This window comes from Euphorbia lathyris, chromosome 10 (assembly GCF_963576675.1).
Source record: "Euphorbia lathyris chromosome 10, ddEupLath1.1, whole genome shotgun sequence".
Lineage (NCBI taxonomy): Eukaryota > Viridiplantae > Streptophyta > Magnoliopsida > Malpighiales > Euphorbiaceae > Euphorbia > Euphorbia lathyris.
In genome coordinates, this window is record NC_088919.1 from 43889023 (window position 1) to 43902224 (window position 13202).

Consider the following 13202-nt stretch of genomic DNA (forward strand, 5'->3'; position numbering starts at 1 on the left):
GAAGTACTTAGACTACGTGGTAGTCAAGGCGTGTCTAATGCTGGGGACCAGAAACTAGGGCCCGTAAGTTCTGTGGCTTGTCAATTCCTACGGTTTCCGGTTTGTCACTTCCGATAAGGCAACACCTATATGAATACCTAAAGATAGCCCGAATGGCGTCGGAAATCACGTTCCCCTACACAATAATCAATTACGAGTATCAAAACAAGCAATAAACATTAACACGTATATAGAACGGAAATTGCAAATCATATATTACAAATATGGAGAGTAAGAGTATAGAATACAACCAAGCCTAGTACATAGGATGAGATCAAAGCTAATTAGCAAGTAAAGAGGGACGAATCGGCCCTCGGAACTAGCTAACCGGACTCAATACCGTCTCTTAGGTCTTGGAGGTGGAACTCTCGAGCTTGGTGGACGAGGATGGAATGGAACTTTGACGGAATGACGGATCTAAGGAACAAGCTCTTGGGGTGGCAGAGTTTTATTACATAAAACTGAATCTAAAACTATAACAACAAGAATTCTAAAGAAAGTAAAATGTAGCTATGTACAAGGTATCTCCTCTCCTCTGGTAGAAGCTAGTCACTCTTATTTATAGGTCAAGCTAGGGGCAAGATTGTAATTCCACAAAGTGCAAGCATGGAGGAACATCATCTTGTGCAGAAATCCCATGATACGCCCCGCGTATGGTGGTGTACGCCCTGCGTGTATGCCCATTCCGTCAGAAATCTCCTGCATGTGGACCAATTCGGACCTTGTTGTCTCAAACACGCCCCGCGCATAGTGATATACGCCGCGCGTGTTTGAGCTCCTGGCGTTTTATTGCTTGAAATACACCATTTATGCCTTGCGTGTCCTGAAACACGCCTCGCGTACCGATGGTTGACTTAGGAGACAACGCAGTCTGATTTCCAGGATTAGGCCAATCATTTTCTGATATGTGTCATACGCCTAGCGTAGGTTGGCATACGTCGCGCGTATGATGACTAGATTCCGCGTGGTGCCTGTGGATAGGGCAATCTTTTCTGACTCCATGTTTTACGCCCCGCGTAAGGGGTGAGGCGCCTCGCGTATTGAGTGGATTTTCACTCCTTGCTCGTACCTGAAACACAAATCTCGGGGGCCGAGTTAGCTTGACGTTTTTATTTCCTAAATTACTAAAAAATAAGGGAAATTAACTGAAAGCATGGAATTTATTTTAATTCCGTTATTTTATTAAAACACTCTATTCTTGTAATTAAACTTATTTATTTCTTCTAAAATTAACCCGTTAATCACGCTAAAAGATAGGGGTAAAATACCCCTATCAATATCCAACAATCCTCCCCTCAGACCAAGGACCACAAGCCTCCCCTCCAGCGATAATCTGTCTAATCATCTTGTACCGTCGCCAACCCGCGAAACACGCCGCCTTACCACCACAATATCTGGAAGACTTTCGACACAAGGCACTAAGCACAGATTTCCCATCGCGAGGTCACACTGAGAGCCTCCCACATCTCCTTAGATCTCATGCACCATGACTCCGCACCATGACTCTGAGCATTGTATGCACGTTCTCCCAGCCGAACCATCGGCTCTGATACCATTTGTAGAGCCCACGAGTTCACCAACAGCTCCACCATTAGTATGATATTGTCCACTTTGGGCCAAGCCCGCACGGATTTATTTTTGGGCTCCTTCTCAAAAGGCTTCATACTAATGTTGTTGGTGAACTTCTTTATATATTATGTAACTCCCTTGTATCTTTGCGATGTGGGACTTGGGATGTATATCCAACATATCCAACTTTATTACGAGGAAATTGTTGTTAGCATCATACACTTGTTAACTTGGTGCCAAATTATGTTGATGCTTACTCCTCTTGTTGCTCGTTTTCTGTTGCAACTAATCATGAAGATCATCACACTTCGCTCCAACTAATCTGTGCCAACTCAGCATTGTTTGTTGGTTAATTTCAAATAAATTCCCCATGATTTCACGTTTTTGCAGATCGATATCTGTGGGTTTTTTTTTTTACAAACGGGACCCTTGTATTAACTTTACCAAATTCGATCGATAACCACCTCAAAATGAAAATATTTAAAAATTAGATGGTATTTTAATCAACCTTAATTCTTCAATTTTTTTAGGTTTAAGATCATTTACGTGGTGTTTTTTTTATGAAAAAAAAAATTAATTAAGCAACTTTAATTCTTCAACTTTTTAGATTTGAGGTTATTTAGGTGTTTTTTTTATGAGAGAGAAAGTTAATATTTAGCTAAAACTCTAAATGTTTTTTTACAATTATTTTTGCCCTATTTAAACCCTTGCTTTGTTAAACTTTAGACATAAAAATTATCAATCTAATTTGCTATTCTTTAGAAGTTGAGAAACGTTGGTGTTTAGTTTCCTTCCACCCAAAAGGATTCATCCTGGACTACGCCTAAGGCGTATCAACTGGTGCTTTCATTATGTCTACTCCACGTACTACCGAATCCGAATTTCATGAACTATGCCTCGCCCTCGAACTATCCATCCAAAACACATTACAACAAAGCCTCAAGGATCTCAAAGCCGAAATTCGACATTCCGAGAAACCACATGGCTCCTCCTCCTTCCAACATTCGCTCACATCTCGTATGAAACCTGAAGCCCCACGGTTCTCCGATATCGACCCCACCAGCTGGATTTTTAAGATCGATGAATACTTCGACTTTTATAAAACTCCCCCCGATAACCGCGTTAAAATCATCGCACTCCACATGGACGGAATCGCCCTAGAATGGTTTCGGTGGATGAAAGCAAATTCCCTTTTCACCGGCTGGGCAAATTTATGTGACAAAATACGACGCCGAGTTGGCCCTGCTCAATTCGAAGACCCCCAAGGGCGCCTATTCAAACTCATGCGAACCGGCACCTTAGACGACTTTATAGCACAATTCGAGAAATTAATGAACCAAGTTACTGGCATTACCGAAGCACAACTGCTTTCGTGTTTTATCCTCGGCTTGAAACCCACACTGAGCAGAGAAGTCTGCATGGCTAGACCTGCCAATTTACTTGAGGCCATTGATCTCGCCAAAGAATACGTCGATCGCGTGGGGGAGCTCCGTCAAGAACACCTCAGTACTAACTGAACCAACTGGAAGCCTCAGCTTAACAGTAAACCATGGGTCACCAACACTAATTCCCCTAAGTCCAATCTGAGCAATGACAAAGACATCAAGCGAGTCCATACGAACACTGAAAAGTCATCTTTACCCTTTCGAAAGCTGACCTAGAAGCAACAACAAGAACATCGCTCCCAAGGACTCTGTTTTAACTGCAACGAACGTTTTTTACCAACCCATAAATGCAAAGGACGATTCCTAATGTTAATTGGTGACGACGACGATGAGGAACCCACACTCGACTCAAACGAAATTCCATACAACTTGGTCGAAGGCACCCAAGACCTGCTTCTTTCGGGGGATATTTCAAGCCTTCATTCATTGACGGGTCAGACAAATCCACGGTCATTTAAAATCCGAGGCAAGTACAATGGCATGGAGGTCTATATCCTCATTAATAGCGGCTCTACGCATAATTTCATTCAACCCCGGATCGCCAATCAGCTACATCTTTAAGGAACATCCATCACACCTTTTTACGTCTATGTGGGGAATGGCGATACATTCACATGCTCAAAATTATGCCCTCATGTTCCCTTAAAAATCCAAGGAGTCGAATTTACGGTTGATCTGCACGTGCTACCAATCAAAGGGCCAGATATCGTCTTTGGTGTCCAATGGCTTCAACAATTAGGAGAGGTAACACACGACTATAGCCGTGTGTTGATGCGATTCACTTGGGAGGGAAAAACAGTTCAATTACAAGGGGACGGTCCAGAGGAGCCACAACACATCAGTTTTGCTCATCTTCAAGCACTTATAGGTTCTGATGAGGTGTCCCACATTTACGAGCTACACCACCTAGACCCTGCCCGGGATACATCCGTTGACAAGGATATTCTTACACTCCTACCAACCATCCCAACAGCAATGCACGGACTCCTGTGAGAATTCCAGGGATTATTCACACCACCAGTCACACTTCCACCTAAACGCTGCAACGATCACCACACCCATCTTCTACCCAACACTAAACCGGTTAATGTCCGACCCTACCGTTACCCCCACTTCCAAAAGAATGAAATGGAATGACTCGTGACTGATATGTTTCACCAAGGATTAATACGACCATCTCAAAGCCCTTTTTCATCACCTGTCTTATTAGTTAAAAAGAAAGACGGCTTTTATCGCTTCTATGTTGATTATCGAGCCTTGAACGCAGTTACTATCAGGGACAATTTTCCAATACCTACCATTGATGAGTTATTTGATGAATTAGGTCACGCAACTATATTCACAAAACTCGATTTACGCGTCGGATTCCATCAGATCAGGGTTCACGAGAGGGATGTCTATAAAATGGCCTTCCGTACTCACGAGGGACACTACGAGTTCTTGGTCATGCCATTTGGTTTAACAAACGCCCCTTCCACATTCCAGGCTACTATGAACTTGTTGTTTGCCAAGTATCTACGCAAATTTGTGATAGTATTTTTTGATGACATACTGGTTTATAGTACCGACATTCAAGCACATACTGCTACAACCATTACCTATACCGTCAGATGTTTGGGAGGAGCTTACCATGGATTTCATAGTCGGGTTACCCAGTTCTAAAGGCCACACTGTTATTATGGTAGTAGTCGATCGACTTACTAAATATGCTCATTTCGTACCTTTGCCCAAGCAATTCACCGCGGCGTCAGTAGCATACTTATTTATAGATTCTATTGTTAAACTCCATGGGATCCCGAGATCTATTGCTTCCGATCGTGACTCGGTATTTATGAGTGCCTTCTGGAAAACGTTACACGAACTTAGTGGAACACAGTTAAAGCACAGTTCTGCTTACCATCCTCAGACTGACGATCAAACAGAAGTCATCATCCGGTGGTTAGAGCAATATTTACGCACCTTATGTGCTGACAAGCCCTCGGGATGGGTTTCAAGTTTAAGCTGGGCAGAATATAGTTATAACACACACTTCAATGACAACATTCAAATAACTCCTTTCAAGGCTCTATACGGACGAGAACATTCCGCCATCCCCGTATATGTCCCCGGCTCTTCCAAAGTTCCCACCCTTGATGAGGTATTACGCGAGCGGGACAACTTGTTACGAACACTTAAGCAAAATCTGTCCGAATTTCAGAACCGCATGAAACAAAAGGCCGACCGAAAACGTCTTGAGGTTAAGTTTACCATGGGAGACTGGGTATAGGTCAAATTACACCACTATCGACAACAATCAATCACCCATCGCCAATGCTTTAAACTCTCACCACGTTATTTTGGTCCATATCAAGTGTAAAAACAAGTGGGTGCAATTAACCCTCATCGATGCTTACTACTCTTGGTTGATGTTTATATTTTGAAAGCGGAAAGAAATGAAACACCTATAATGGAATTCAAATAAAAAAAATAAAAAAAAAGTACTTGTAAGGATAGATCTATAATATGAAACAAAATATATAGTTTTAAATCCATAGTTTTTGTTAGTTTTAAATCCTCAAATCATAAGGTTTTTGTTACTATTGAATCCTTCATAATGAAGGATTTAATAGTACAAACCCCTAAAATTGAATAAATGGTCCATTTAGACCCCAAAGTTAAGTTGCAAGATCAACTTGGTATAAAATTAACTTTATGTATTAAGTTAACCATTAAACTTGGCATTTAAAGTCAACTTGGTACAAAATGACACATTTTAACATATGATTAATAGTTTTTTAACAGTCACTTCCAACCACCAATCATATATCATTTTAAACTTCAAATGCCAAATTAGAGGGTCAAATTGATACATAAACTTAACTTAGGACTAAATTGATTCAAACAAGTATTTCGCTAAATTCATTCCCATGAGCTCTTAAGGGTAAAGTAACAATTCCACTATTACAATCAAGTTGTGTAATCTAATTATGTATAATACAGTACAAAAAGCACTCACAACCAAAATCTCAAGCATTTCTCGGACATGAACACAAGGAACAAAGCTATAACCATCACCGCTCCATAACCTTTATATGCTGGCTGAATGTAGTAAACCCTCACGCAGGTCAAATCTTAACTAGCTGATTCTTCCTCTATTTGCCTTTCAATTACTTCCTCAATCTCTGATTCAGCATTAAGTGGGCTTTTACTAGGGGAAATGCTTTCACCTGAAGGATTGATGGCATTGTCAACTGCTTCAACATTCTCCTTATCTCTTGAGCTGCCTAAATTGGGGGATGTAGTAGAAGAAACATTGTCCTCGGACTGATTTGGCTGATTAAGCAGCACATGAGAAAGCACAGGAGAAGAAACAAGGTCTTCGGATTGTTTTGGCTGATTAAGCACAGGAGAAGAAACACGGTCTTCGGATTGTTTTGGCTGATTAAGCACAGGAGAAGAAACACGGTCTTCGGATTGTTTTGGCTGATTAAGCACAGGAGAAGAAACACGGTCTTCGGATTGTTTTGGCTGATTAAGCGCATGACAGTGTGGGCAGTAGTATGTAATGTATGGGAAATCCTCTTTCCGGGCAAGGCCTGCAGGAAACCATAACCATGTCATTCTGCAATAAAATTAATGACAACTATATTGGCATGTTAACAAACAGGCATAGACCTGCAAGCACATAGAATGACTTGTAGACCATAATTCACTCACCATTATGCATATGGCAGTTCCCACATATAAGTGCATAAGACTGTGTGGGGTCTTCTCCTACAAGCAATGCTGCTAATCGAGCAATCCAGCCCCCATCATTCAAAGTAGATGCTTGTGGATTTCCATGCTCAACGATAAGCTGATTATGCTCAGAAGTTTGAAGACTTTCTCTTTCTGCAGAATCTAGCATTCCTTCACTAGAATGATGCACTGGAGGACTCCCTCCACTACTGGATCTAGAGGGCATCTGCTTTCTATTCCGAAGTCCACTAGCTTGCACAAATTCAACATCATTACTCTTCCCTGTTGGAATATTGAGATTAGCTTCATTTTCGACATACACTTTCAAACCAGAATCCAAACCCAATTTAGATGCCAGTACAGTTGCAGCAGCTGCCTTTGCGGCTGGATCAGGATCATATCTCTACATAGAACAGGGTTTAAGACAAATACTCAGAAGAGGCTTTGCATTTTCATTAAACATGGACCATAATAAAAGGGCGGCCCGGTGCATTACGAGTCCCCGCTAAGCAAGGGTCCGGGGAGGGGTCCCACCACAAGGGTGTACTGGGGGCAAGCCTTCCCTTGCCATTTTTTTTTTGGCAAGAGGCCGCTCCTAAGACTCGAACCCGTGACCTTCGGTCACACGACAACAACGTTTTACCGTTGCGCCAAGGCTCGCCCTCAAACATGGACCATAATGCTACTAAATAAATACCATGCCTTGTCAAATGTGAGCTACTTCATCCATTACAAGAACATACAAGAATTTCCCTATTCAGAAACAAAGAGAGTGTATGGATTAAGGTGGCTATAGTGGCATTATTGGTAGGATCAAATAAATAGTGATTCTGATGGCAGCAATGTAATAGCAGCATCAGTGACAGTGACCTGTAGTGATGGTGATGAATAGTCCCAAGGATGGAAAATGGTTGTATCGCCAATTGGTGTTGTAAATGATAAGAATGAGTGAGTGCTTTAGTAGGATTTAAAATAAAACATGGATGCATAAAAAGTGACACGTAGATATTTACAATGACCAGGAATAGCACACGAGTACTAGATCTCTAGTATCTATAGAGACTTGGATACTGTAAAAGAATTCAGAAACATATATATAGAAGTCAGATTCTTGTTGAAAGGAAGAATGGATCAATCCTAAATTCTTAATGCATTTTGTGCACGTAAAACATGAAAACACACATGAGATTAACAATGAGGTGGCTTCAAGCCTGCAACAGAAGGAATACAAATTGCTAAATTATTTTTTACTAAGCAAAGGTATGAGTTGATGAAAAGCCAATTCTATGAAAACTTCAAAATAATAAAAAGAAAAAAGAAGCCATGTTACTAAGCAAAGATATGAGTTGATGAAAAGCCAATTCTATGAAAACTTCAAAATAATAAAAAGAAAAAAGAAGCCATGACTGACAAATAATTTTCAAATTCAAAACTGGTTCAAACCTATAACAAATAAGTCTAAATAATATTTGCTCCATTGTCTGTCATAAAAAAATATGTTTTGTTACTCAATAAGAACAAACCTAATCTCTTACAGTATATGATGTCTACTCAAACTATTTGTGACATACACTGCAGAAAATATATAACGACGCTTGCTTGATGCATCCAGAAACAAGGATGGTGGGAGAAAGTAAAACAGAAACAAATTCCTATGAGAATTCAAGGGCAAGCTTCAGTTCTGATTCAACAACATAATAATATTTTTCTGTTACCTGAATGAGCTGCTGTGTAGTGTAGTAATTTGTCTTCTCTTTAAGTTCATTAATTTTTGCTTGCCTTTCAGCCCGTAGCCTTTCTAGAGTTCTCTGATCCTTGCGGTCACCTACAAGATATATAACTTGAGAATAACAAATAAGCCAATTCGAGACTCATGCTGCAAACTGAAAATGACCACGCCTTACATCATATAGAACTTTTTAAACTCAAAACCGAGAAAGGCGAAAAAAGAAATGAAATCTTAGTTTAAGCACTGACAAACCAGTTAGAGTCTCAGGTATTATCAATCCGCCAGTGAGCCACATTCATTAGAAGTAGTCATAGTTATTAAAGGCGCGTGGCGCACTAAGGCGCAAGGGGTCCTGGAGCCATGGCGCATGGCGATGGCGCGCGCCATAGCGAGACAAGGCGCACTTAAAAAAATAAAAATTATAAAAATATAAAACTAACATAAAACTAAATCATGAAAATATCTAAAAGCATAAATAAATTTTAAAATGCAAAATAAACCCCATATTAGAAAACTTTAAAGTTGAATACTAATTCCTAAGTTCTACTCCTAATCAAAACTCTCCAAATCCATCACTCCTCATCATCACTATCACACCCCTCATCTAAGGCATCATCAAACTATTGATCATCAAACTGTTGAAGTTGAATTCCCTTTGGCTTCTTTGTTTCTGTTGTTTGAATCCGTTTGATGTGTTTTCTTTCTACTAAACTTCTTCCTCTTTTAATGACTCTGTCTCTTACTCTTCAAATGACTCTGTCTCTTCCTCTTCAAAGAGTCTCTTCGTCTTCTACTTAGTTTAAAACCTATAATCTCTCTCCTTTTTAATACTTTTTGTTAATATAACATGTGTTCCATTCCAGATATATAAAGTAACTACCAAAAAACTGCCCATAACTGTCTCTAACTGCCAAGGCGCACCTTGGTGCGCCTTTGGCAACTGCCTTTGGCGCAAAATGGCGCACCAGGCGCGCGCCATGGCGATTGCACCTCGCCATGGGGCTTCCATGGCGCTAAGGCCTGCGCCTGGTGCGCCATAGGCGCGCCTTTAATAACTATGGAAGTCGTACATTTTTACCAAAGTCAGTAGATGTTATACTCAGGGGAAGGAAGCAGGAGGAAATTAAGGAGCAGAGCATTTATATCACACACTGACAAGACAGTGTATTCGTTTATGCTTAGGGTTTGAATTTATTTCTTTCATTGGTAGTTATCATGTAATTGAATTTGAGACAATGTGGTAGTGAGTAGTTATTTGTTAAGTGTATAGTTATATCAATTTGTCCAAATTCTAATTGTTAGATTATTGTTCGCTATCCCAGTCATGCGGCCACAAGAAACCTCTTAAATTAACCACTTCCATGTTCTTAGCATTAACTACTGGATCTTGTTTGGCATTACCTACCAAGCTCATAAAATCTTATATCCAAGTCAAGCTAATAATTTCTGTTTAAATTTTCCTGTTAAGATATCTCTCCTAGACATGTATCATCAACTCATTACCTATGCATTCTTACTTTTTGACCAAGATTGGTTCAGAGAACTGGTCCTGATATTGTCAACATGTAAAAAGGAAATGAAGCTCCAATGAAAAAAGAAAAATCTTTAAGAAATCAAGTTTTATGGAAGTTTGAGACACGTACACATCCTTGTGAAGCTCACAAAAGCCGAATAAGCTGCAGATGATACACCAGGCAAAAGAAACATGGGCAGAACTCTAAATGCCCTCATCTTCCAATCCAGATCCGTTGATCTTGTTGTCATTATTGCATAACCTACTGCAATTACCTGGATTTCAAGTACTATAGTTTAAAAGGGAAAGACAAACTATAAAATTATGGATGGTATTGCCATGGATAAGGCACAACGACAGCTTCACAAAAAAATTTGTCCTTTAAAATTAAAAAAAGAGACTGCGCAAGTATCTATAAACCAAATGACAAAGCTATAACATATTAAACCTCAAAGATGAATAATGTTGCCATCATTCAACAGTGTTTTCGCTATAGTCTATAGATAATAAAAGCAAAATAGATAGGAAGAGCATCCAAATTTCAAAACACATGTCTAAGCAGTCAAACTGGAGATACTCATGATGGCAAACTAAGCTTGATTCACTAGAATGGTGGAGAAAACTCAAAGAACAAAGGCCAAGCCCTCTCAGACAAGTTCTACAAGTCTAAGAACTGCCAAGCTGAAATGGCTCTTCAGTTATCATACATTTAAGTACACAAAGAACAAATTAAAGGGCTAATAAAAGAGAATCTAAAGATGTGCAATAAGAATTTCATAAACAAGGGACATAATACACAATGAACATTTGAAGAAAAAATTTGATTTCCGTTGTAACATAATTGCAAAGCAGATGAGAGATAAGGCAAAAACCTCAAAAATGACAGAGAAAACAATGAGATGTCTGGTCATCTTTCTCCAAGTAAGAGATCTCCTTTTCATTCTACCTAAAACAGCAGCTTCTTCTTTAGAAATGTTTTGCAGCCTCTTCTCAAAATCGTCACCGTGCAGTCTAAAAACACCATTCCAGATTCGAGACATAATTCCCTTGGGCTTCTTTGGAGTGATTGTACTTGGCTTACTTTTATCACTTTCCGCCGTACCTTTATCTTCAGACATCTCTTTCACACGCTTTCTTCTCTTTCAACTACTGCAAAATGAAATAAACAAAAATCATTTGCAACCGTATAAAAAAGTATGGCTGTTCATGGATCAAACCAACTCAATCAACGAAATGATTCATTATGGTTGTTAAAAAATCAGCCCAATCCATGGATACTCATAGATTTAGATTGGATTGATTTTGGATTGGATTAGTTTTTAATTTAAACATTACACTATTTTATTATAAATATTTTACATAAAAAAATAATTATAATTCAAGAATTAAACTCAACCAATCATTTTATGAATAAATATCAAACAATCCAGGTAAACAATTCAATAACTAAACATCTAATAATCAAATAACTAAACATCCACCACTCCAATAACTTATACACATCGAAGTCAGCATCCAATAATTCATTAACTAAACATCAAATTAAATATCCCCTACTCCAATAACTGAACATCAAATTAAACATCCAATGATCCATTAACTAAACATCAAACTAATCAGAATTACATATTCATAATTATCATATGCAAACTTCAGTTTACTTTGGCCTTCCTGTTTTCCTCCCAGACAATGCTTGTCCAGAATTTGCAGCAGATTCATTTTCAATGAAAGACAAATTAAAAACACAGCCTTTGGCTTTCATTTGCCAAATAAAACATGAACTATATACATGAATCGAACTAACTATCACTTAAAACTCAAAACTCAACAAACATAGCTCAGTTAGTAATAATAATTGCATAATATTTTGACAAAATAAAACACTGCATAAACAACTATTCCGCAAAGCATATCAGGTGTTGGTCTCATATGAGCATATCTGAGGAATTTGATCTAAAACATATATTCAGAATATCTAAAAACTGGACACATTAAGATATGAATGTATGGCAAGATCTCAGCACGCATCAGACCAGACAGAAATAGCAGCAGATTCCAAAACTCATTACAGTTCTCACTTAACATATCATGCATCCTGACTAATACACTATGAAGCACGGACTCTTCCCGGGGTCGGAGTGGCCGTGTCGGACTCGTCAGGCACGAGGACACGGCCGGATTCTCACCCGACACAGCAAAACCGTCTCACCTGAGTTTTTTTTTTCAAATCGGACACGGCGACTTACTCTGAATCGCGATTCCTCTGTGCGGTTCCTTCCTCTTCTTACACTGTGCAATTCCTTCCTCCTTGTGCGATTCTTTTCTTCTCTTCCTCTGCGCGCAGTCTCTTCCTTCTGGTACGATTCTTCTTTTCTCTTCCTCCTGGGGCGATTCCTTCTCTTCTTCTTCCTCTGCGCGCAGTTTTTTTTTTTTTGGCTGTACAGTGAGATTCAGATCTATTGAAGATTTATCACAATCAATCAACGCGTCTTCCACGACGGGGACCTTGGAGGAAGCAGCAGGTAAAAGAAATACTCAAATCGCCAAAACCAGACAATTAATAAATCCCAATACAAATACCCATTCAATTTTGCTAATAAATTTCGACCCTACTCGTTACTCAATGTCTAATGAGATTCTGTATAACGAAAAGAAAATTTGTCTTTATAATTTATTGGGCTTAATACATTAGGGGACACCTGGCCCAAAGACATATGTCCCACTACCTGTTCATGGACTGGATTCGGACCTGACTTTACATAATTACTTGAGGAAATTATATAGAAATTCAGTTTTGGTTTTTGTTTTCCAGTTATATAACTCTTACATTTATTATTTTTTATTTTATCTTATTTTTTTAAGAACAGAAAAGGTTATTTTTTTAATGAAAATTCGTATGTTATTTTATAGATAAAAAAAACAGTAAATATAACAAGGAGGCTGATCAGAATTCTAAATTTTGTCATGCTTGTGTGAAGGCCAAAAAACAAAAAAAAAACACAATCCACAGGTTGCGGACGGATCAGAGCCATTAGGTGAATGGTAGCATGGCTCTTGGTAATATTGCCAAGGATTATTTCACCCAGCTCTTCGCTAGTCCCTACTGCTCTAGTTATGTCGTTGTTGATACCATGGGGTCATTAGTGACCACTGATATGAAGAATGAGTTGCTCGCTCTTTTTACACATGT

At 39.1% G+C, this 13202-nt stretch overlaps 1 protein-coding gene across 2 annotated transcripts; it reads right to left on the reverse strand.

Annotated features, from left to right (window-relative positions):
• Positions 1–5924: 5924 nt before the first annotated feature.
• LOC136209617 (uncharacterized protein At2g24330-like) lies at positions 5925–12611 on the reverse strand. Of its 2 annotated transcripts, none has more exons than XM_066001139.1 (6): positions 12222–12611; positions 10885–11161; positions 10143–10287; positions 8486–8595; positions 6750–7173; positions 5925–6628 (listed from the first exon to the last, which is right to left on the reverse strand). In XM_066001139.1, the coding sequence occupies exons 2-6, from the start codon at positions 11128–11130 to the stop codon at positions 6165–6167; spliced, it is 1389 nt and encodes a 462-aa protein (XP_065857211.1). In that variant the 5' UTR covers positions 11131–11161; positions 12222–12611; the 3' UTR covers positions 5925–6164. The 2 variants fall into 2 exon arrangements, with proteins under 2 accessions (XP_065857211.1, XP_065857210.1); XM_066001138.1 differs by having other exon boundaries at positions 12259–12609.
• Positions 12612–13202: the final 591 nt, after the last annotated feature.

Coding starts and splice junctions, on each gene's coding strand:
- LOC136209617 (XM_066001139.1), bottom strand. CDS start 11,130: ATGTCTGAAGATAAAGGTACGGCGGAAAGTGATAAAAGTAAGCCAAGT. Junction 7,174..8,485: donor CTACACAGCAGCTCATTCAG/GTAACAGAAAAA, acceptor TGTTCTATGTAG/AGATATGATCCTGATCCAGC. Junction 6,629..6,749: donor GAACTGCCATATGCATAATG/GTGAGTGAATTA, acceptor GGTTTCCTGCAG/GCCTTGCCCGGAAAGAGGAT.